This window comes from Scyliorhinus torazame, chromosome 13, assembly GCF_047496885.1.
Source record: "Scyliorhinus torazame isolate Kashiwa2021f chromosome 13, sScyTor2.1, whole genome shotgun sequence".
Classification (NCBI taxonomy): Eukaryota; Metazoa; Chordata; class Chondrichthyes; order Carcharhiniformes; family Scyliorhinidae; genus Scyliorhinus; species Scyliorhinus torazame.
The window spans coordinates 55,796,397-55,819,684 of record NC_092719.1 but is presented as its reverse complement, the minus strand read 5'-3'; the positions used below and the strand labels follow the sequence as shown (position 1 = coordinate 55,819,684).

The 23,288-nt window shown below is 45.9% G+C and overlaps 1 protein-coding gene across 13 annotated transcripts in view; it reads right to left on the bottom strand.

The window, feature by feature from the left end:
* The window catches only part of anks1b (ankyrin repeat and sterile alpha motif domain containing 1B), a 1,303,035-nt gene that overhangs the window by 595,328 nt on the left and 684,419 nt on the right, over positions 1-23,288 (bottom strand). For all 13 annotated transcript variants that reach the window (XR_011934063.1, XM_072471544.1, XM_072471547.1 and 10 more), the window contains one exon: positions 5,082-5,201. Coding sequence is in view for 12 of the 13 variants with exons in the window: in XM_072471544.1 (XP_072327645.1) it covers positions 5,082-5,201 (120 nt within the window). In the remaining variant the exon portion in view is untranslated. The remainder of the gene's footprint in view (positions 1-5,081; positions 5,202-23,288) is intronic.

Below are 23,288 nucleotides of genomic sequence, written 5' to 3'. Positions count from 1 at the left end.
GTCAGTAATAACTCTTCAAACCTTGAGGGGAACATTAATTGCATTGAACCTCTACACACTCCACTGATAAATGAGCAGAACATTGGAGCAAGAATCCTGAGGACACCGACATCGAGTAGCCAGATAACAAATTTAAAACCCACAGCAGTTTCAAGTGAACCAAGTGTGCTTTCCACTAATGGTGAAGATGCAGATAAGGTCGACCCGATTATCCATTGTACCACACTAACCCCAGTGATTAAGCAGTTATGTATGGGGAGTATAATGTGGGCAATTGAGAACAGTAAAAGAGAGACTGTGACCATGCCAGTCCCAGCAAAATCAGACCCAGAGACCATGAAGGCATGTACATTAGACAAAGATACATATGAGGCACCTGAGAAGAAAAGTGAAACGGAATGTTCTTTGGAAAATAGTACAATGTCGATAGAAACATTGGATCCTATATTCGAGACCATACATATGGGAGAATTTGGGGGTAATAAACAAGGTTCTGCAATGTCTGGGGGAAGATTTAAAATTCCAAAGAAGAAAAGCCCAAATGAAGGACAACGGCAAGACAATGACAGTCCACCAACATGGTGTGCACCACCAGATGAAAACTCTGACAATTTACCCAACCCTAGTGAACAGCAAGCTGCTAATGAGGATCTATCCACGGGATGTGAGACGAGTGACGACAGCATCCCACTTCCCATGCAAAAGGTGCAAGGTGACAGACCTCGCCTAGTGCGTACCGAGGCACTCGACGATCACGGTGGGACCACTGACGACTGCGGTGGCGGCGCACCGCTTCCACCCTCGATGGCTCGAGCCTCTCCACTGGTTGGTGCATTCCTGCATGTTCCGACTCCAGAAGTGCAGCTTCAGGGAATCTCGGCTGCCTCCAGTGAACCTGTTGGGACTCCGGACGGGGGGCATCGACGGAAGGCAGACCGGACTCCAGATGGGGAGCAGCCAAGCGCCGACTCTGATTCGCGCACGCCAGACCTTGCTCCGGACGGGCGGTGTCGCGGCCTCGGTGATGGCACGCTCAGGGTGACGGCGGATGCCACGGCGACAGGGAATGGATTGCGTGGCAGTCCCACTGGGTCGGCAGTGGCAACCAGCACCGGCGGTCCAAGATGGACACACCAATTCGCGCCATCGCCAGACGTTGATGCGAGCAACAATTCTCTCTCCAAGGCGACATGCTTCGACGTTTCTCTGCGGAGTCGCCCTTCCGGCACAGCAGGTGGCCGGAACCAGCGTGCACGGTCTCGGCCAACTTCCACATCTGGCACAGTCATCGCCTTGCATGATATTAGTGATGGTGCTACTTCGATGGCAACGACCCATCGGCTACAAGATGCCGTCCACCACAAACATAAAAAGAAAAAAGACTCCACCTTGTTCCTGGCATGCAGGGCGGATGGATTGGTGCGTAGGCGCAATCAGCGAGCTTTGCGCCGCCTTCCACGCTCGCAACTGAACCGTACGCACACGCCGGATCCTCCACTGGTTCCCAAGGATGACTTCGTGGAGATGCCACGGATCATGCCCATTCCATCGCCACCAGAACCAAACCACAGCCAAGGCAACACTAACAAAGATGTTGAATGTTATATTTGCACGAATGAAAAAACCAAGCACTGCACGAAGTACAACAAATGGTAAAGTAGAGACTTCGGCAACAGCATCACCTCCAACAGTCCAAGGTGAACCAGTGTGACGCCAAATCTCCACAGCTGAACCGGCTTGAGGACCAGCCCATTCTTGAGGCGGTCACCCATTAGACTGGACTTATAACGCTGTTCATACGTTCAAAAAGTCAAACACTTCTGTATTATAACCTGTTGTTGTTTATTGTTCCAGATATCGTCTGACCGGACCACTGTTCAAGTTTTTTTTTCTCTCGCATCCATGTTTTGTTATGGTACAACCTTGTTAGTGTGACGCACCCGACATCGCCCCATGTAAATAGTTACGTCATATACACACTCTGTACACAACACACACACACACTCTTAGATGCACTCACGACATAATTATATTTATAACCACGTAGGCACATATCTTTGTAAAAAGGGGGGATGTCATGATATTCAAACACACACATCATGATAGACACACCAACAGACAAATCAGAACACACAACACCACAACCAATGACAGAAAGATATAAAAGCACAGACACGACCCCCGGTGGTCAGTATTAGCGGCAGAGGAGGACCAGGACAGACCTACTACACGACACACTCAGGGAGACAGCACGTGCAGAGTATCCAGAACGAACTGTATTATAAGAGTTAAAATAAAATAGAGTTGTACCACATACAACTGTGTTGGCTCATCTGTGTACCAGAGCACCCAACACCACAGCTCACAGCAGATATTGAGGCCTGTTTATTCATGCATAATAAAAGCTTGCAACCACAGAACGCAAATCCATTGCTGTATGTGTCAGGGATTTTTCTATTTGCAATAGTGAACTGAACTGCTGTCCTTATATTATTATTTAATCACTCTGAACCTGTAAAGGTTCCTGGATAAGAGCAGCTGAATAAACAGTGTAGCACAGATGATTTGCATATGAATGTAATTAATTGAATTGAGTTTGACAACAAATATAAGTGTTAAAAATTGACTCATACTCCTTTGGTTAGCAATTACGGAATCCATTTCAAATTGGTGTTAAACTACCTGAGAGGCCGTCATTAACAATCATAAGGCTTTTAGAAGCTGGGCTTGTTCTCCTTTGAGCAGAGACGGCTAAGAGGAGATTTGATGGGTGTTTAAAATATGAAGCATACTGGATAAATAAAGAGAAATTGGTTCCAATGGCTGAATAGTCGAAAACCAAGGGGCAGATTCAAGGTGACTAGCAAAAGAAAACAGAGGTGACAGGAAAAACTTTACCATCCAACAAGCAGTTGGGATTTGGAATACACTGCCTGATGGGTTGCTGAATATGATTTAACAGAAATGTTTGAAAGAGGATTTTAAATACTTGAAAGAGGAAACATTGCAGGCATATTATTGTGTGATTCTCTGGCTCTAATTCTAATGACCATAGACAGTGCTGGCCAGAGGCCTCCATTGTATAAACAAGGCCTTCAGAAGCTAAAACTGAGAGGCCAACACTGTCCTGCCCCAAATGGAACGAACCTTGCCCACACTCCAACAGATGGCCACATCTGGTTCCATCGGACATTTTCACTCTCAGTAGCCACGGCTATTCTATTGATTTGTTCAGAATTTGTTTCAAAATGGTAAAAAAATCCTAAATGTTCACAGAGTCTGGACACTTTATTGACATCCAAATCTTAGAATGGGGTTCGCGACCACAATTCCTTATACATTAACCTCTGCATTTGGATTGGGAATAAATGTGAACCAATTCAGATAAGTGGCTGGATCTTATGGGGAGGCATATTGTCCATCCTACCACCTCATCACAAAAAGCTGGTTTCAAACCAACTGACTTTTTTTTTTAAAAGGAGCTGCCCCTCAGCACTAACATGCTGAGACTTCCACCCCCTCAGTGGGAGGTAGAATCATAGAATCCTTACAGTGCAGAAGCAGGTCATTTAGTTCATCGAGTCTACACCGGCTCTCCAAAAGAGCATTCTATCCACGCCCACTCCCTGCTCACCCCACCCTATCCCCGTAACCTAACCTGCACATCCCTGGAGACTTAGGGGGAATTTAGTATGGCCAATCCACTTAACCTGCACATCTTTGGATGGTAGGAGGAAACTGGAGCATCCAGAGGAAGCACACGCAGACACAGGGAGAAAGTGCAAACTCCACGCAGAAACCCAAGGTCGTAATTGAACCCGGGTCCCTGGTGCTGTGAGGCAGCAGTGAGGTCTGTTAATTACTTTTTTTAAATGTCAGGAAGGCTGCCAATTTTGGTGCCTGTCCATCTATCATGTTATGGTGACCAGGTCAGAGGTGTGTGTGTCTTTATACCCATCTCGAGTTACAGCGTAGTACTGGCAGAGGTCAGGGAGAAGCAGCCTGCCTCGTTTCTTGATAGCTGAGGAGAAAAAACTCTTTTTTATGTCAGGGCATGGACACCTTGCCAGCAACTAGTTTGGAACTGGGACAATTCTTTCAAAATGATCATTATTGACTGGTTGCAAAAACAGAGGGTACTTGACATTATATTTGCCCACACCACAAGGAAGTGAGGAGGGAGTCAACGGATTGTAGTTCCAGATGGTACACCCGGAAACACAGGCTATCTGTCTGTTGGACATGAGTGCCGACAAACACAAGATCACTTGTCGCGGAGCAGAGAGGAAGAAGGGAGAGATCGTAGGGAGGAATATCTCTCAGACTCAATCTCTCCTAACCACAAATTGAAGCCAAGGCGGGGAAAGCATGGATGTGGGAGTCTGAGATCGCGGAGTGAATTGATAGGTCGTAGCTCGCGCGTGGGTAGAGGGGTCAGTAAGTAAGTTGAAAAGTCCGCTGTGTCTAGAGGGAGCACCCCTGCTTCTCATGGCCCACATGCAATGCCATGAATGCACTGACCAGATTCATCCACTCCTTCTCATCTCCTTTTATCTGCCGTGCTTCCAAGGCCTGGGTATCCCAGGTGAAATTTGTGACAAATAAAATGTCTGTTAAAAAAAAAAGGAGGCACGAGCCCTCTTCAAAAGTTTACAAACCTATCCACCTCCTGACAGCAGTTTGGTCACCTGTGCCCTGACTCTCCTTCGTTAAAGCCAGAAGTGGGTGAGTTGGGGTTGGGTTGGAAGTTTTGTTCAACTTCTAATCTACACCCAGACCACCGGTTCCTGGAAGTTACGATTACACCCCATGTTTCTAAGGTATTTATCGATGGAGCTGTTGCCAAACAAATCATTACGTTGAGCACCAGCAGGAGGTACATTGATAGTCAACATGGTGGCTGGAGCATTGTTGAAAGTTACATTCTGCGCAATGTAACTTCAATGTTACTGTTGGCCACTGAATTTCCATGCATTAGAAAGCAGCAATTTATATGCTGACTAACCACTAAAAACAGTACCTGAAACTTTTCCGGAAAAAAAACCCACCTGCATAATCCAGAGTGGTTTAAGTTCCCTTACCTTTGATCCTATGGGAAGGTGTGGCTGCTGGTGATGATATGGAGGCCCGAGGAGTTGGAACTGGACATTGCTTCCCTGGCGCCTCTGTTCCCTTTAATTCCATCTTTTGAAGCATATAATCTGTAGATTTGAAAGCAAATGATAGACATGGAGGACGGTTTGTATATTCAGCTTCAGGTTTGATCCTGCATTTTAAAAATCAAACAAATGAGTCTCATCAGAAGCAAGAATGCAGATAATCCAATCAGAACTTTCGAATCTGTAAAGTCTCAGGCAAGTGACCACTTGGAAGCGATGACTGAAGAAAAGTTTTGATTTATTCTCCTTACTATTTACACCTCCTGCTCCCCAAAGGACCTCCGGCCCCCAGCCCACATCCGGGCCTGGGTATTTATGTCCCAGCAGTCCTAGGAAAAGGGGGGGTTGGCCCCGCTGCCCTTATCTGGGTAAACCATGCTCAGGTGAGGCCGCAGGGACTCTGAAGGTGCAGATCCCTGGGTCTCCTATCGAGTTATAACAGAATCCTCTGACCGTCTTGGCACACACAGGAACTTCCACCTCCCTGAAAATTTTCATCTATCTCCTGCCTTGGCTCCGATCCAGGATCCTTTAACCGCCTGACTTGTTTGGAATCCCTTCCCTTCTGACTGCCTGAAACCATATCCATGTTCATTAAGCTATGTGGCAGATTCAACCTACTTTGAAGAATACTCTCAATGCGTACATTCCCCTCACACTTCGCTTTGGTTAAACCACACTTCTTTTATACTGAAAGAATCTCTTCACATTTGTCTCCCCTTTACTTTGTTTTGATTTCAAATCTGAAACGAGAATGACCAATCCACCATAAAAGAGAAAATAAGGATCCCGTCAGGTGATAGAGCAAGTACACTGATACAGAAAACGAGCAACATTTTTTCACATCACAAAACAGTAGCTGGTCATGGAGAAGCAAGGGTGGGATCTGTTACAGATATACAAGTGGTTTCTTCGAAATGAACAGTTAGCAATGTTAGGCATCAATCACATCTTTCTTAAAGTGATATCAGGCACACTGACCATGCTGGTAACACAGGAAAGTGTGGTGACAGCACACATGGCTACTCTTGTACTCTAGTTACTCCTCGCTTTGTGACTAATCTAACTCGTGTCTGACATTACATGTAGCTCTGCAAGTTTGGCTCCAAACCTGAAAAGCTCCAATGATACTGCGGAGCTGCACCACACCACAGGTCAGAGTTTTAGGTCTGCGTGGACAACCTGTAACTTGCAGCTCTAAGCAAGGAGGGTAAAGAGAGGCTGTGTCAGCTGCCTTTTAAAGGAGATATGTTTTTGAGATCCATCATCCAAGTTGAAAACTTGAATTCTTAAAGCCACTATATGAAAATTACCATTATCATTTTGAAAAATGTTAGTGGCGTTTAACTTCACAAGAATATTTTCTTTTGACCTGAAGTAAACTATTTTTGCATCTCAGCATTATTTACTACACTTCCCGACAGTATTGCTGATGACTGGAGCAAAGTGATGACGGTGGTGATGACTTTGGGGGTTAGCATTCTACTCCCGGCTTTGAAAGAAGAGGAGTTCACGGAAGGACAACAAATACAGGGGATAATGAAAATCAAACAGCAAATGATCATCAATTCCACTCATGGGGCCCACACTGGTACCAGTACTGGGGAAGTAGGCTGACCTTCACCTAAACTGTGCTGGCAAGCTGTATAACTAGCACAGCAGAGAGAACTTTAAATTAAATAATGGGAGTGAGGGGTCAAGTGAGGGAAGATAAGGGGAAATTACAGCAAGGTTTTTCAAAATGCTGGTCAAGACCCGTGGGTGAGTCGCGGCCAGGTGTCAGAAGGGTTGCAAAGCTAAGGGTTGGAGTCGTGTTCCCGAAAGATCCCGGCAATGTTTTTGAAGATTAATAATAATAATCTTTATTATTGTCACAAGTAGGATTACACTAACACTGCAATGAAGTTACTGTGATAATCCCCTAGTCGCCACAATCCGACGCCAGTTTGGGTACAAAGAGGGAGAATTCAGAATGTCCAATTCACCTAACAAGCAGGTCTTTCGGGACTTGTGGGAGGAAACTGGAGCACCCGGAGGAAACCCACACAGACACAGGCAGCCTCCGCACAGACAATGACTCAAGCGGGAATCGAACCTAGGACCCTGGCGCTGTGAAGCAACAGTGCTAACCACTGTGCTACTGTGCAGCCCGCTCTACCATTAGCAGCACAATCGGCCGAGCTGTCCTAAAACAGCTATAGCACTGTTGTCTACCTGTCATCTACAGTGAACAGCGATGCCCACATGCCAGGAGAAAGTAACCCCTTTTGTGCAAATGGCGTGAGTGAGTTGTGGAGCCTTGTTGCAAAGGTTTGTGATTTGCATTTATTCAGGATCTGTTTCCACTCTCATCATCGAGCAATACTGCAGTCTCTTTGGTGTCAGAAGTGCAGGATTAACATTCATTTTCCCGATACCAATGTACGCTTGGACACCTGGAGGCAATGGGTTAATTTCCCTTTTACTGCGCTGAAGGGCACTTCTGGTACCACAGGACAAAAGAACGTCCTTATTTTAAATCTGCCTTACCATAAATAAACTATTGTGAATCTGTCCATTCCACATCCGGGTGAAAATGTTGAATGCCATTAAGTGAGAGATAGCGTGACAGATTTTAAAAATGGGCAGGCAGATTTTGAAGCACTCTGTGATTGAGTTTAGAACTGTATTATCAAAAGGGAACAGCCTAACTTCCGTCTCTCTCTCTGTCTATATCACTGCTTCTCAAAATCTCTGTGTCTATCTCCCTACATACCTTTGTAACTCTAATTCCACTTTGATATCCAAGAGTGAAGTCATTGAGAAAGGCGTGATGCTGGGGAAGAAAAACAAAGTTGGCGAATAGTGACACGCAGACAAAATTGAAAGAGTCATTGGGAACAGGGAAAAAAGATGGAAGAGAACAAGGGGGAGTGACTGGGCCAGATAGGAACAGAAAGAGAAGCAAGAAAAACGAATAAAATTCCAGGTGATAAAGGGGAAACGGAGAAAAAGAGTCAGACAACATGAGAAACCCAGGAGAAACAAGATTTGCAATGCATAAGAGAGACAATGAAAAGGGGAAATAATGACACAGGCATGGAGATAAAGGCAATTCAGCATTGTGGGGATGCAGAGCAACTTATGGGGAGATGAACGTTGAGAGGGAGATAGTGAAACTCAAATGGGGGGGGGGATGAAAAGAAAGGGGGGTTTCTTTCTTCTATGAGTTTCAATTACTATACGCCGATGCAGCCAGTGGCATGCTTCCTTTCTCCAGACTCACCCAGCCTGAGAGAGGAAGGTATAAGATACATCAGCCAGCAACATTCCCTTTCTTATTTTGTAGTACGTGGGTGATTTAAGTGCACAGACCTTTTCAAATACTTTGCGTAGCCACACAGGCAAAGTAGCTAAAAGGGGCTAACTTGTGTGAGACCCACTTAGGGATACTCAGGTTGCTGTGCAGCTATGTGACGACACACCTTAGAGGGATATTGCTGAACAGGTGAGCAACGTTCATGGGCAGGGTTTTATGCCACCCCCCACCCCTTCCCCACAGCAGATGCAGCAAGCCATTTAAATCTCTGTTCAGTTCACGAGACCGTAATATCCCGCCAGGCCAGGGAGGGGGATAAAATCCTGGCCCACGTTTACTTCTTATTTTTTATTAACATTATGTTTTTATATTAGAGCTTCATGAAAAACAGTGGAGAAACCAACTTATGATATTTGTGTAGATTTATCACACAGCTTTATCACAAAGCAACTTTAATATTGAAAATAAAAATGTCTCAAAACACCTCACAGGATGAAATGAAATAAAAATTGGACACCGAGCCATGGAGGAGGTAGCTTGGAGGGGTGACTAAAAGGGTGTCCAGGGAAAGGTTGTTCAAGGAGGAGAGCAATGTAAAAAGACAGAAATGTTTGGGCAGGGCAGGGGGGGATTATAACAGAGTAGGGGCTAGACTGGCAACGAAACGTCCAACAATAGTGGGGTGAAAGGAATAGGTGATTTACAAAAGGCCAGAGTTGGACGAATCCAGATGTCTTGCAGGTTAATCTAATTTTTATCATTACAGTATTCATCAGAAATTCAGAAAACCAACCAAAGTGTTTCGATGAACCAGTCAGAAGATGAAGGATAAATCAGCATTCCTAGGGTAAAATAGATAAGCTTTCATCCCACCTCTGCTTCTTAAATACACAAAAGAGCTTAATCTAAATATAATATCCAGATAGGCCTGATCAAAAACCACTTGTGTGGGTAAAATGATGATTTCTTTCCATTTAATCAGGTGGGTTGCCTTCACTTGACTTGTAATTACTCTTGTCAAAAAGTATCTACAAATCATAAATCTGCACTAGTAAAACCATATGCCCTGTCAAACTTACAAATGTAATTGTGCCCATACTTATGCTATATCTGTTGACACCTTCCTGTCACAGGTTACATGGTACTTTACATTTAATGTGGCAGTCTGTGATGAAGAATCATTCTATGATTTCACAAATTGGCCACCAGGTGGCTTTTCCCAATGAATCACTTCAAATGCTTTCTGAACCATTTTTTCCATCAGAATTGTTCCCAACTTTTATCAGGAACTTAAACTTCTAGTTTCCAAAATGATGGTTTAAGCAACACAATACTATGACAGGTTTCACAATAGTGATCACGATTTTTCATTACTAATAATGGTGAGAACTACAACACTCATGTTTTTTGGAGTAAATTAGGGAGCAACAGACGGTAGACACAAATGGACAGGTAAAGATGGAAAGCTGGAAGGTGTGGCCTGACCGACCCTGATCCAACACAGGCTGCCATGTAACAGAATTGCACAGATAAGACTGGGCATCAAAATGCTAGAGTTCAGAGAAGATTCACTCAGCTGGTTCCTGGGTTGAGGTGTTTGCTTTAGGTGGAAAGGTTGAGCAGGTCGGGCCGATACTCATTGGAGTTTAGAAGAATGAGAGGTGATCTTGTTATGTTTCTAATTCTGGTAGCATGTTATATTGTACATTATAACTTTAAGCTGTCCACTCCTTATACCATGTTATATTACCCTTGGTGATAATATGTTGTGTTCTTTGTCTTTTCTTCCAGGCGATCTGATGTGTTGATGACAAAGAATCCACCAATCATTAGATTGAAACAAAATTAATTTATTGCAAAACTATTAATTAAATGAAGTTTGCACATTCTACTGAGCTACAGTTAATAATAAAGTAATATTGAATCTGTCCAGCAGCACTCAATAATCTAAATAGTCACTAACTATACTATGATCTGATCTTGTGTTAACCCTTGTCTAATCTAATCTTCTCCGAATGCTGTTCTCATGCTTTCTCTTTCACTAACATCCAGAATTCCCTCAGGATTTAATTTGTATACAGAGAAGTGGTGGTGCCCTCTAGTGTTTGATTTACACTGAGATGTTATAATTAACACTTCACTAACCTGACTATATACATAACATTACTATCTTATTGATACATATAAGATTCTGAGGGAACTTGACGAGGTAGATGCTGAGAGGATGTTTCCCTTCATGTAGAAACATAGAAATAGGGGTCACAGTTTTAAAATAAGTTAAGGCAGAGGTGAGGAGGATTCATTTTCTCTCAGAGAGTTGTTAGTGTTTGGAATCATCTTCCCCAGTGAGCGGTGGAGGCTAGGCCATTGGATATATTCAAGGTTGAGTTGGACAAATTTTTAATTGACAAGAGACCGAAGGGTTATGGGGTTGGCAGACAAAAAAGTGGAATTAAGCCATGATCTTATTGAACTGCAGATCAGGCTCGCTGGGCTGAATGGCCTACTCCTGCACTTATGTTTAACTATACATCAAACTGTGGGAGGTTAGGCAGTGTATCTACGAGCTACACCGAGATACCTCAGAAACATTTAGGGCTGGTGCATTGAGGAGCAATTGATTTTTTAAGAGAGTACTGGCTAAGTCATTCTTATTGCCCTTTACACTCTCTGACCCTGAAGATTTAACTTTACAGGTGTGGAAATTTGGTCCAACAAAGGTTAATGGGCTTTGAGCAGTTTTTTTTTAAATCCATTTTTAAAAAATAAACTTTTGTAGCCTCTTCTCATTGTCTCTTTTAATCCCATTCATAGAATTTCTACTGTGCAGGAGGCCATTCGGCTCAGAGTCTACACCGGCCCTCTGAAAGAGTGCCCTACTGAGGCCCACTTTCCCGCCCTATCCCTGTAACCCCATAATCCCACCTAACCTGCATATCTGTGGACACGAAGGGCAATGTTTTATCATGGTTAATCCACCTAACCTGCACTGGACTGTGGGAGGAAACAGGAGCACCAGGAGGAAACCCACGCAGACACAGGGAGAATGTGCAAACTCCACACAGTCACCCAAGGCCAGTATTGAATCCGGGTCTCTGGTGCTGTGAAGCAGCAGTGCTATCCACTGTGCCACCGTGCCACCCTTTCACAATTTTTATTTTGGCTTTCTGTACATTATGAAATCGAATTTATTACTTCCTACTTTGCCCTCTGCCTCAGTGAAGATCCTTCAACCTGTTTGGGTGAAAGGCCTTGCTGTTGCTTGCCCTGCCAGTTATCTTGGATGAAATGTAGAGGGCCAGATCGGAGCAGGTCTTTACTCAACAACTGTCAGCTCATTAAACAGTGAGCACTATTACTTCACTGTTGACTACAAAATCTGGGTCAATATTGTTAAATGCATCCTCAAGTTTCTTGTATGCCTTTCAATGCATCTCAATTCATTAAAGTTTACTTCAGGGCCAGAAGCTTGGGTGGGAGCCAAGCTTGAGCTCAAATTAGATTGTGGAATTTCATGACATGCAGTGCCGATTTCTCAGGATAAATCAATGCAGATTAATTAACTATCGATGGAATACTCTTCTTTAGCATCCATCATTTCTGTTCTGAAGGTTTTCTTCTAATAATTTTGTAAAACAAGAGGCATGTTTCAAAAGATTGAGTAAGAAAAAATTTACAGAGCTATTTTTGAAAAAAATATATATCTAGTGCACACGAGATTAATAAAAAGGAGCTTCTGCTGATTACATACTTGTAAATGTCCAATTTCATCTTTCCTGCATGCAATTTGAACTTTTATTAAACACAAACAAGTTCAATTAAAAATAAACCTCTTGAGGGAAACCAATTGCGCTGAGGGTAGTGGGATGCAGAAAGGAGGGAAATAGGGTCGGGCTGAGAGGGTATATGAACTTTCACCGCCTAACGGAAAAACAGAGGTATATAATAACAGAGCGACAACTGAGCAAGGCATAGGTGCTAGAGTGAACAGCTGAATCTAGAGGGGAGAGGGATGGTGAGTAATGGTAGAGAGTAGGAGGAGGAGGTGGCAGTGGGAATGGGAAAGAGTAGGGGTCATAATGGGAATGAGAAGCTGAGGAAAGCACAAATGGTGATGAGGGAGTGGGAAAGGAACCACTGAGGGCCACATATTCCCATATTCCCAACGCCCCACAGTGAATGCACCCTGCAATGTTTCTTGAATCTATACCATCCACTGCTTCCCATTTGACAGGGAGTTACCAAAAAAAAAGAATGAAATAGAAGATGAGAGAGAAATAGGAACACAAAAACAACAGAGATTTTCCCTTCTCCACAAAGTATTTAGAAAACACCCACATCAAACAGTAAAATGCACACCAGATGCAGTCTAGATCAAACTGTGCAGACAGACCCCTGGTCGAAGCACTAAATTCAGTTTTTGTTACAAAGATAGAAGCACTGGGAGCTGATTCCAGGTGTCAAAGATCTGAGTTATGAGGAACTGCTACAGGAACATGGGCTTTCTCGCCTGCAATGGAGGCAGCTGAGAAGTGACCCGACAAAGATATATGTTAGCTGATGAGTTAGAAAATGGCTAATCCAGACTATCATTCTGTTATAACCTGCCTGCTTACCATTGGCTGGGGACTAATGACAATCCCACAATCCTGTGGGAGTATGAGCTTCCCCAATGAAGGGGGCAGAGAAATCATTAGCAGACTCCCTGTATAAATAAAGCTGGCCAGTTTGGAACCAGCAGGAAGGAGTAAGCAGCAAGCAGCAAGCGAAGTTGCTGCTGCTGCTGTTGTATATATATTTATATATGCTATTGTAAATAAATGTTATTTCTTTGTATCCTTGAAACTCGTGCTGGATTCTTCGTGGCCCTCACAAAACTGGCGATGAGGATGGGATGTTATAACCTGCCTGCTTACCATTGGCTGGGGACTAATGACAATCCCACAATCCTGTGGGAGTATGAGCTTCCCCAATGAGGGGGGCGGAGAAATCATTAGCAGACTCCCTGTATAAATAAAGCTGGCCAGTTTGGAACCAGCAGGAAGAAGTAAGCAGCAAGCGAAGTTGCTGCTGTTGTGTATATATATATATATGTTATTGTAAATAAATGTTATTTCTTAAGTCAAATCAAGCACAGGACAAGGGAGCACAGGTTCAACTGAGTAAAAGCGACAGATGGAATAAATATCAGGCAATTCGCCTGACAAAAATAAAATCAACATATGGGATCGATTTCCCGATAGAGTAATGGAAACAAAGCCCTGGAAATGTTTAATAAACAACTGAAGACTTCCAAAAAGGGTCTAGGGAATCTTTCTGGATGGATTTAGATGGTCCAATTGGACTTCCGCATTGAGAAACGTCTCGTGGCTTCGTGAAATGGAAACTGACAAGCCTATATATTAGATTTATATTTTCAGTGACCTGGAAAGAGAAGAGTAATTTTTGCATTACTGTTGAATTCAGCCACATCATCGGCAGGTTTCAGCAGACCACATGCTACCCTGCATATAAAGAAAATCACATTGGTAGCAGCAAAACTGTGTAGTTCCAACAGTGAATAAACCGCAAATAAGATACGTAAATAAGAGGATGGAGCAGTAGTTAAAACTTGATTCTTTGTCCCACTCGCAAAAAATGATCGTCCAAGGAAGTATTTAAAATGCAATCAACTGCTCATCAAACTAATGTTCCAGGTTTATGAATGATAAAATGTATCCAATTTATTGGCTATTGATGAAGGTATCAAAATGATGATATCATTTGTATTAACCAATATGCTGCAGTAGGAGAAAAGCTATTCACAGTTTTTTTTAATTGAAGAAGTATTGTTGACTTATTTAATTGATCATGGGTGAGATTCTGTGATCCTGAGGCTAAGTGTTGACGCCGTCGGAAACGCCGTCGCGTTTCTCGACGGCGTCAACACGGCCTCAGGATCAGCAATTCTGGTCCCTACAGGGGCCCAGCACGGCACTGGAGTGGTTCACGCTGCTCCAGCTGCTGAACTGGGCGCCGCGGGATCCACGCAAGCATAGTGGCACCAGCGCCAACGCGCGCATGTGCAGTGGCTTCCTTCAACGCCCCGGCCCCAACGCAACATGGCGCAGAGCTACAGGGACCGGCGCGGAAGAAATTAGGCCGCCAGCCAGAGAGGCCGGCCCGCGATCGGTGGGCCCCGATCGTGGGCCAGGCCACATCGGAGGCCCCCCCCCGGGGTCGGACCCCCCTCCCCCTCCACAGGCCGCCCCCTGACCCTTCCACACCGAGTTCCCGCCGGCTGAGAGCAGCTGTGGACGGCACGGCAGGACTCGGCATTTTTACGACGGTGCTCGACCCATCCAGGGCCGAGAATAGGCAGGCCGGCCGGCAGAGCGGCCCCGACCGGCGCCGCGCCAACCACGCTGGGGCCAATGTCGGCGTCAGGGCAGCGTGGCGCGATTCGTGCCGGTCGCGGGGATTCTCCGGCCCGGCCCCGGGCTGGGAGAATCCCGTCCCATGTTTCTAGATTGATGCACAATTTACCAATTCTCAAGTACTTTTAAAGACTAAACTCTTTCTTCCCAATTTATTTTTACCTTTCTTTGGATTCCTTGCAGGCACATAGAAGGAGCCAGGTAGTTATCCAGACCTATACTTGACCTTGACTAGTCGCAACTTTCAAGTGTAAGGAAATCACAAATACAGTCTGTACCCAAAATCATGCCACACTGTATTAAGCAGTCAACTCAATGTATCCGAGTGCCACTGCAGGATCATTAGATTGATTTAGGAACTTTTGAATAGCATCACATTCTAGGGGGCAAACTTTTCACTGGTTGGAGTCATAATTAGCACAAAGAGAAATGATTGTGGTTTTTGGAGGCCAATCATCTCAGCCCATGAACCTCGCTGCCAGAGTTTCTCAGGGAAGTGTCCTAGGCCAGTGTTCTTCAAACCCAGGGGCGCGACCCGCGGGTGCGGCGCGGGCGGGTGTCGGGAGGGTCGTGGAGCCGTCCTTCCCGGCACTCCCGATCGCGCGAATCAGCCGCAGCAGCCGGCGTTTAATAACGCCGGCTGTAAGCGGCCTTCAAAATGGCCGCGAACATATTTTTTAAAAACGGCCGCATTGCGCATGAACGCCCGATCATTGGTGTGCATGTGCAAAACGAAGCGCATGCGTGCCAATGATCGGGCACGCATGCGCAGTGCGGCTGTTTTTTTGAAACGGTCGCAGCTTTTTGTTTTACAAGTTCAGGGGGGTTTTATTCATTTAATTTTTTTTTTCATTTATTTTATTCATTTAATTTTTATTTTTTTCATTTATTTTATTCATTTTATTTTATTTCTTTTTACAAGTTCTGGGGGAGTTTTATTTGATGCCATCGAAAAAAATGCAGAACTTTGGACAGATGGAGACTCCATACTTTCCGACACCGGAAGGCTTCCCCTTCATCCAACAGGTTCCATTGGAGGAGCGTGTACGAGGGTCAAAGAGACCTAAAACCATTTCCTCAATTTTTTGTCAGCAGCAAACAAGGCAAGAGAAAATGGTGGGTCGCGCAGGTCGGCCGTCGTGGGTCGCGAAGGTCAGCCGGCATGGGTCGCGAAAGTCGGCCGGGTTGGGTCCCGAAGGTTGGCCGGTTGGTAAAAAATGGGTCCCCGGAATAAAAGTTTGAAGAACACTGTCCTAGGCCCAGCCAACTTCAGCTGCTTCAATAATGATCTTCCTTTCATCATCAGATCAGGGGTTGGGATGTTCACTGATGATTGCACAATGTTCAGAACCATTTGCAACTCCTCAGATACTGAAGCAGTTCATGTCTGCATGCAACAAGACCTGGCAAATATTCTACCTTGGGCTGATAAGTGGTAAGCAACATTCATGCATTGCAATGACCATTGCCAACAACAGAAAATCTAAACTTCTCACTTTCACATTCCATTGCCTTCCCATTGCTGAATCCCCCATCATGAACACCTGGGAGTTACCATTGACCAGGAATTGAATTGGACCAGCTCTGTAAATACCGTGTGCATGATTCTCTCCGAAAGCTAGTGACATCGAAACAAACCTGTTGGACTTTAACCTGGTGTTGTAAGACTTCGTACCATGATTCTCTAGTCACTGACGCTGAAATCACGTTCAGCAATCGGCCAGAGAATCCATGTTTGCGCTGAAATCGAAGAGTACGCCGCACGCTGTATGGACAGCCTCAGGACGTCACCTGAGGTCCCACTGGGGGAAGAGCATCGGGGTAGGGCGAGTTCCCGATGGCATGGACCACTCAAGCTATTTTTTTTTCGGGAGCCCAGCGTGGGGGCTACGGCCGGAATCCAGCGGCGCCACATGCGGTGGGGGGGGAGCCGTTCCACAAGCAGGGGGGTTTTAGCGGGGACTGGGGGCACTGGTGGGCGGTGGTCCGGTGGTGGCGAGGGGGGTTACTGGGAGACATTTTATGGCAGGCTGGATCCGCGCGATGCCGGCGCCATGTTGCACGGCACGGCCGCTGCAGGCCGCCGCCGTGCACATGTGCGGCCATGGACCTGGCAATTCTCCAGCCGTATCCGCAGGAAAAGCCGGGGGCTTTCCACTACGTGCCTGCTAGCCCCCCCCCCCACCAGACGGAGGATCGGAGCAGCTTTGCGCCATTATTTGGGGCAGAAAACGCCACTGTTGCCACGCCGGAGTCAGCACTTAGTCTTCAAATCGGAGAATACAGCCCCGTGGCTGCAAAGGCAGGTGAGAAGCTGGTTTAGGGCAGCACGGTAGCATTGTGGATAGCACAATTGCTTCACAGCGCCAGGGTCCCAGGTTCGATTCCGACTTGGGTCTCTGTCTGTGTGGAGTCTGCACATCCTCCCCGTGTGTGTGTGGGTTTCCTCCGGGTGCTCCGGTTTCCTCCCACAGTCCAAAGATGTGCAGGTTAGGTGGATTGGCCATGCTAAATTGCCCTTAGTGTCCAAAATTGCCCTTAGTGTTGGGTGGGGTTTATTGGGTTATGGGGATAGGGTGGAGGTGTTGACCTTGGGTAGGGCGCTCTTTCCAAGAGCCGGTGCAGACTCGATGGACCGGATGGCCTCCTTCTGCACTGTAAATTGTATCTATGAGAAGCTGGGAATTCTTTGGCGAGAAACCCAACTCCTGACTCCCCAAAATCTGTCCACCAAGAACAAGTTAGAAGTGTGACGGAATACTTTCCACTTTCCTGGATCATAGAATCTACAGTGCGACGGAGGCCACTTGGCCCATCGAGTCAGCACCGACCCTTGGAAAGAGCACCCCACTGAAGCCCACCCCATTCTCACAGCCCAGTAACCATACCTAACCATTTGGACACTAAGGACAATTTAGCATGGCCAATCCACCTAACCTGCAAATCTTTGGACTGTGGGAGGAAACCGGAGCACCCGGAGGAAACCAGTGCAGGCACAGGGAGAACGTGCAGACTCCGCACAGACAGTGACCCAAGCTGCGAATCGAACCCGGGACCCTGGAGCTATGTAGCAACTGTGATAACCACTGTGCTACCGTGCTGTCCCACTCAGTGCAGCTCCACTCAAGAAGCTCAGTACCATCCAGGACAAAGCGTCCACCCTATTCACTACTATAAATATTCACTCCAGCAGCAGAGTGCACCACCCATAACGTTTATTGCGGCAACTTGCCAAGGCTCCTTTGACACCACCTTCCAAGCCAGCGGCCTCTAATACCTGGAAGGACAAGGACAGCTGGTTCATGTGAATGCCACTATCTGCAAGTTCCTCTGGAAGCCACACAGCATTCTGATTTGGAACTATAATCGACATTCCTTCACTGTTGTGAGGTCAACATCCTGGAAAACCTTCCCTAACAGCACTGTGGGTATACCTACACCACATGCACTACACCTTCTCAAGGGCAATTAAGGATGGACAATAAACCTGGCCTGGCTAGCAACATCCACATTCCAGGAAAGAAAAAAAAAACTTTTGTAAATGGACTCTTCAATGCATCTTCAGTAGTTGTGTATCATTAAAATGTCAAGCCCAAGATCACCAGAGGAGCATGATACATTCTGTATCATTTGACAAGGTGCCGCATAGGAGACTGTTAAACAAGTTAAGAGCCCATGGTGTTGAGGATAAGAACCTGGCATGGATAGAGGATTGACTGACTGGCAGAAGGCAGAGAGTGAGGATAAAAGGGTCTTTTTCAGGATGGCAGCCAGTGACTAGTGGTGTGCCTCAGGGGTCGGTGCTAGGACTACAACTTTTTACAATATACATTAACGATCTGGAAGAAACTGAAGGCACTGTAGCTGAGTTTGCAGATGATACAAAGATCTGTCGAGGCAGGTTGTATTGAGGAAGCAGGCGGGCTGCAGAAAGACTTCGCCAGGTTAGGAGAGTGGGCAAAGAAGTGGCAGATGGAATACAATGCAAAAAAGTGTGAGGTTATGCACTTTGGAAGGAGAAATTGAGGCATAGACTATTTTCTAAATGGTAAGATACTTAGGAAAACTGAAACATAAAGGGACTTGGGGGTCCTTGTTCACGATTCTCTTAAGATTAACGTGCAGGTTCGGTCGGCAGTTAGGAAGGCAAATGCAATGTTAGCATTCATGTCAAGAGAGCAAGAGTACAAGACCAGGGATGTACTTCTGAGGCTGTACAAGGCTCTGGTCAGACCCCACTTGGAATACCCCGTATCTAAGGAAAGATGTCCAGAGGTTCACAAGAATGGCCCCTGGAATGAAGAGCTTGTTGTATGAGGAACGGTTGAGGACCCTGGGTCTGTATTCATTGGAGTTTAGAAGGATGAGGGGGGAATCTTATTGAAACTTACAAGATACTGCGAGGCCTGCATAAAGTGGACGTGAAGAGGATGTTTCCACTTGTTGGAAAAACTGGAAGCAGAGGACACAATCTCAGATTAAAGGGAAGATGCTTTAAAACAGAGATGAGTAGGAATTTCTTCAACCACAGGGTGGCGAATCTGTGGAAATCTTTGCCGCAGAAGGCTGTAGAGGCCAAATCACTGAGTACCTTTAAGACAGAGATAGATAGGTTTTTGATCAATAAGGGAATCAGGGGTTATGGAGAGAAGGCAGGAGAATGGGGATGAGAAAAATATCAGCCATGATTGAATGGCGGAGCAGATTCGATGGACCGAGCAGCCTAATTCTGCTCCTATGCCTTATGGTCTTATGTATATTAACTGCTAAACCTATCTCAGCTGCCTGCTTTTCAAATTTGGTGAGTTGGATTTAAGAAATTATAATTACCATCACATAGAACACAGAACAGTACAGCACAGAACAGGCCCTTCGGCCCTCGATGTTGTGCCGAGCATTGTCCGAAACCAAGATCAAGCTATCCCACTCCGTCATTCTGATGTGCTCCATGTGCCTATCCAATAACCGCTTGAAAGTTCCTAAAGTGTCCGACTCCACTATCACAGCAGGCAGTCCATTCCACACTCTAACCACTCTCCGAGTAAAGAACCTACCTCGGACATCCTCCTATATATCCCACCCTGAATCTTATAGTTATGCCCCCTTGTAACAGTTACATCCACCCGAAGAAATAGTCTCTGAGCGTACACTCTATCTATCCACCTCATTATCTTATAAACCTTTATTAAGTCACCTCTCATCCTCCTCCGCTCCAAAGAGAAAAGCCCTAGCTCCCTCAACCTTTCCTCATAAGACCTACCCTCCAATCCAGGCAGCATCCTGGTAAATCTCCTTTGCACCATTTCCAATGTTTCCACATCATTCCTATAGTGAGGTGACCAGAAGTGCACACAATACTCCAAATGTGGTCTCACCAGGGTCATGTATAGTTGCAGCATAACCCCGTGGCTCTTAAACTCAAGCCCCCTGTTAATAAACGCTAACACACTATAAGCCTTCTTCACGGCTCTATCCACTTGAGTGGCAACCTTCATAAATCTGTGGATATGAACCCCAAGATCTCTCTGCTCCTCCACATTCCTCAGAACCCTGCCATTGACCCTGTAATCCGCATTCAAATTTTTTCTACCAAAATGAATCACCTTGCACTTATCAGGGTTAAACTCCATCTGCCATTTTTCGGCCCAGCTCTGCATCCTATCAATGTCTCTTTGCAGCCTACAACAGCCCTCCACCTCATCCACTACTCCACCAATCTTGGTGTCATCAGCAAATTTACTGACCCAAACTTCAGCCCCCACCTCCAAGTCATTTATAAAAATCACAAATAGCAGAGGACCGAGCACTGATCCCTGTGGTACACCGCTGGTAACTGGTCTCCAGTCTGAAAAGTTTCCATCCACCACCACCCTCTGTTTTCTATGTGATAGCCAGTTACTTATCCAATTGGCCAAATTTCCCTCTATCCCACACCTCCTTACTTTCTTCATGAGCCGACCATGGGGAACCTTATCAAACGCCTTACTAAAATCCATGTATATGACATCAACTCTCTACCTTCATCTACACACTTAGTTACCTCCTCAAAGAATTCAATCAAATTTGTGAGGCAAGACCTACCCTTCATGAATCCGTGTTGACTATCCCGGATTAAGCTGCAACTTTCCAAATGGTCATAAATCCTATCCTTCAGGACCTTTTCCATTATCTTCCCGACCACCGAAGGAAGACTAACTGGCCTATAATTACCAGGGTCATTCCTATTCCCTTTCTTGAACAGAGGAACAACATTCGCCACTCTCCAGTCCTCTGGCACTATCCCCGTGGACAGCGAGGACCCAAAGATCAAAGCCAAAGGCTCTGCAATCTCATCCCTTGCCTCCCAAAGAATCCTTGGGTATATCCCATGTGGCCCAGCGGACTTGTCGACCCGCAGGTTTTTCAAAATTGCTAAAACATCCTTCCTCAGAACATCTACTTCGTCCAGCCGACCCGCCTGAATCACACTCTCATCCTCAAAAACATGGCCCCTCTCCTTTGTGAACACTGAAGAAAAGTATTCATTCAACGCCTCCCCTATTTCTTCTGACTCCATGCACAGGTTCCCACTACTGTCCTTGACCGGCCCCACCCTCACCCTGGTCATTCTTTTATTTCTCACATAAGAGTAAAAAGCCTTGGGTTTTCCTTGATCCGACCCGCCAAGGACTTCTCATGCCCCCTCCTAGCTCTCCTAAGCCCTTTTTTCAGCTCATTCCTTGCTACCTTGTAACCCTCAAGCGACCCTACTGAACCTTGTTTTCTCATCCTTACATACTCTTCCTTTTTCCTCTTGACAAGACATTCAACCTCTTTTGTGAACCATGGTTCCCTCACACGGCCATTTCCTCCCTGCCTGACAGGGACATACCTATCAAGGACATGCAGTATTTGTTCCTTGAACCAGCTCACTTTTCATTTCTGCCTTTCCCTGACAGTTTCTGTTCCCATCTTATGCTCCCTAATTCTTGCCTAATTGCATCATAATTACCCCTCCCCCAATTATAAACCTTGCCCTGCCGTATGGCCCTATCCCTCTCCATTGCAATAGTGAAAGACTCCGAATTGTGGTCACTATCTCCAAAGTGCCCTCCCACAAACAAATCTAACACTTGGCCCGGTTCATTACCCAGTACCAAATCTAATGTGGCCCCCCCTCTTGTCGGCCTATCCACATATTGTGTCAGGAAACCCTCCTGCACACACTGTACAAAAACTGCCCCATCTGAACTGTTCGACCTATAGAGGTTCCAATCAATATTTGGAAAGTTAAAGTCACCCATGACAACTACCCTGAGACCTCCACTCCTATCCATAATCTGTTTTGCAATTTCTTCCTCCACATCTCTATTACTATTTGGGGGCCTATAGAACACTCCTAAAATTTGACCGCTCCTTTCTTATTTCTAACTTCGGCCCATATTAACTCAGTAGGCAGATCCCCTTCAAACTGCCTTTCTGCAGCCATTAAACTATCCTTGATTAACAATGCTACTCCTCCACCTCTTTTACCACCTTTCCTACTCTTACTGAAACATCTATATCCCGGCACTTCCAACAACCATTCCTGTCCCTGTTCTAACCATGTCTCCGTAATGGCCACGACATCGCAGTCCCAAGTACCAATCCATGCGCCAAGTTCACCTACCTTATTCTGGATGCTCCTTGCATTGAAGTAGACACACTTCAACCCACCTTTCTGTCTGCCGGTACACTCCTGCGACCTTGATACCCTCCTCAGTACCTCACTACTCTCCACACTGGCTTCTGGAACACAGCTTGTTTTCCCAGCTCCCTGACAAATTAGTTTAAACTCCCCCCCGAAGAGCCGTAGCAAATTTCCCTCCCAGGATATTGGTGCCCCTCTGGTTCAGGTGCAAACCGTCCTGTCTGTACAGGTCCCACCTTTCCCAGAATGTGCTCCAATTATCCACGTACCCTCCCTCCTGCACCATCCCTGAAGCCACGTGTTTATCTGCACTCTCTCCCTGTTCCTCACCTCACTAGCACGTGACACCAACAACAAACCAGAGATGACAACATGGTTTGTCCTGGCTCTCAGCTTCCACCCTAGCTCCCTAAATTCCTGTTTTAAATCCCCGTCCCTTCTCTTACCTATGTCGTTGGTACCGGTGTGTACCACGACTTGTGACTGCTCCCCCTACCCTTTAAGGATTCTGAAAACACGGTCCAGAACGTCACGGCCCCTGGCACCCGGGAGGCAACATTCCATCCGTGAGTCTCTTTCGCTGCCACAGAACCGTCTATCTGTCCCTCTAACTATCGAGTCCCCAATAACTATTGCTCTCCTGCTCTCCCTCCTTCCCTTCTGAGCCACAGGGACGGACTCAGTGCTGGAGATCGGTTCACCGCGGCTTGCCCCTGGTAGGTTGTCCCCCTCAACAGTATCCAAAG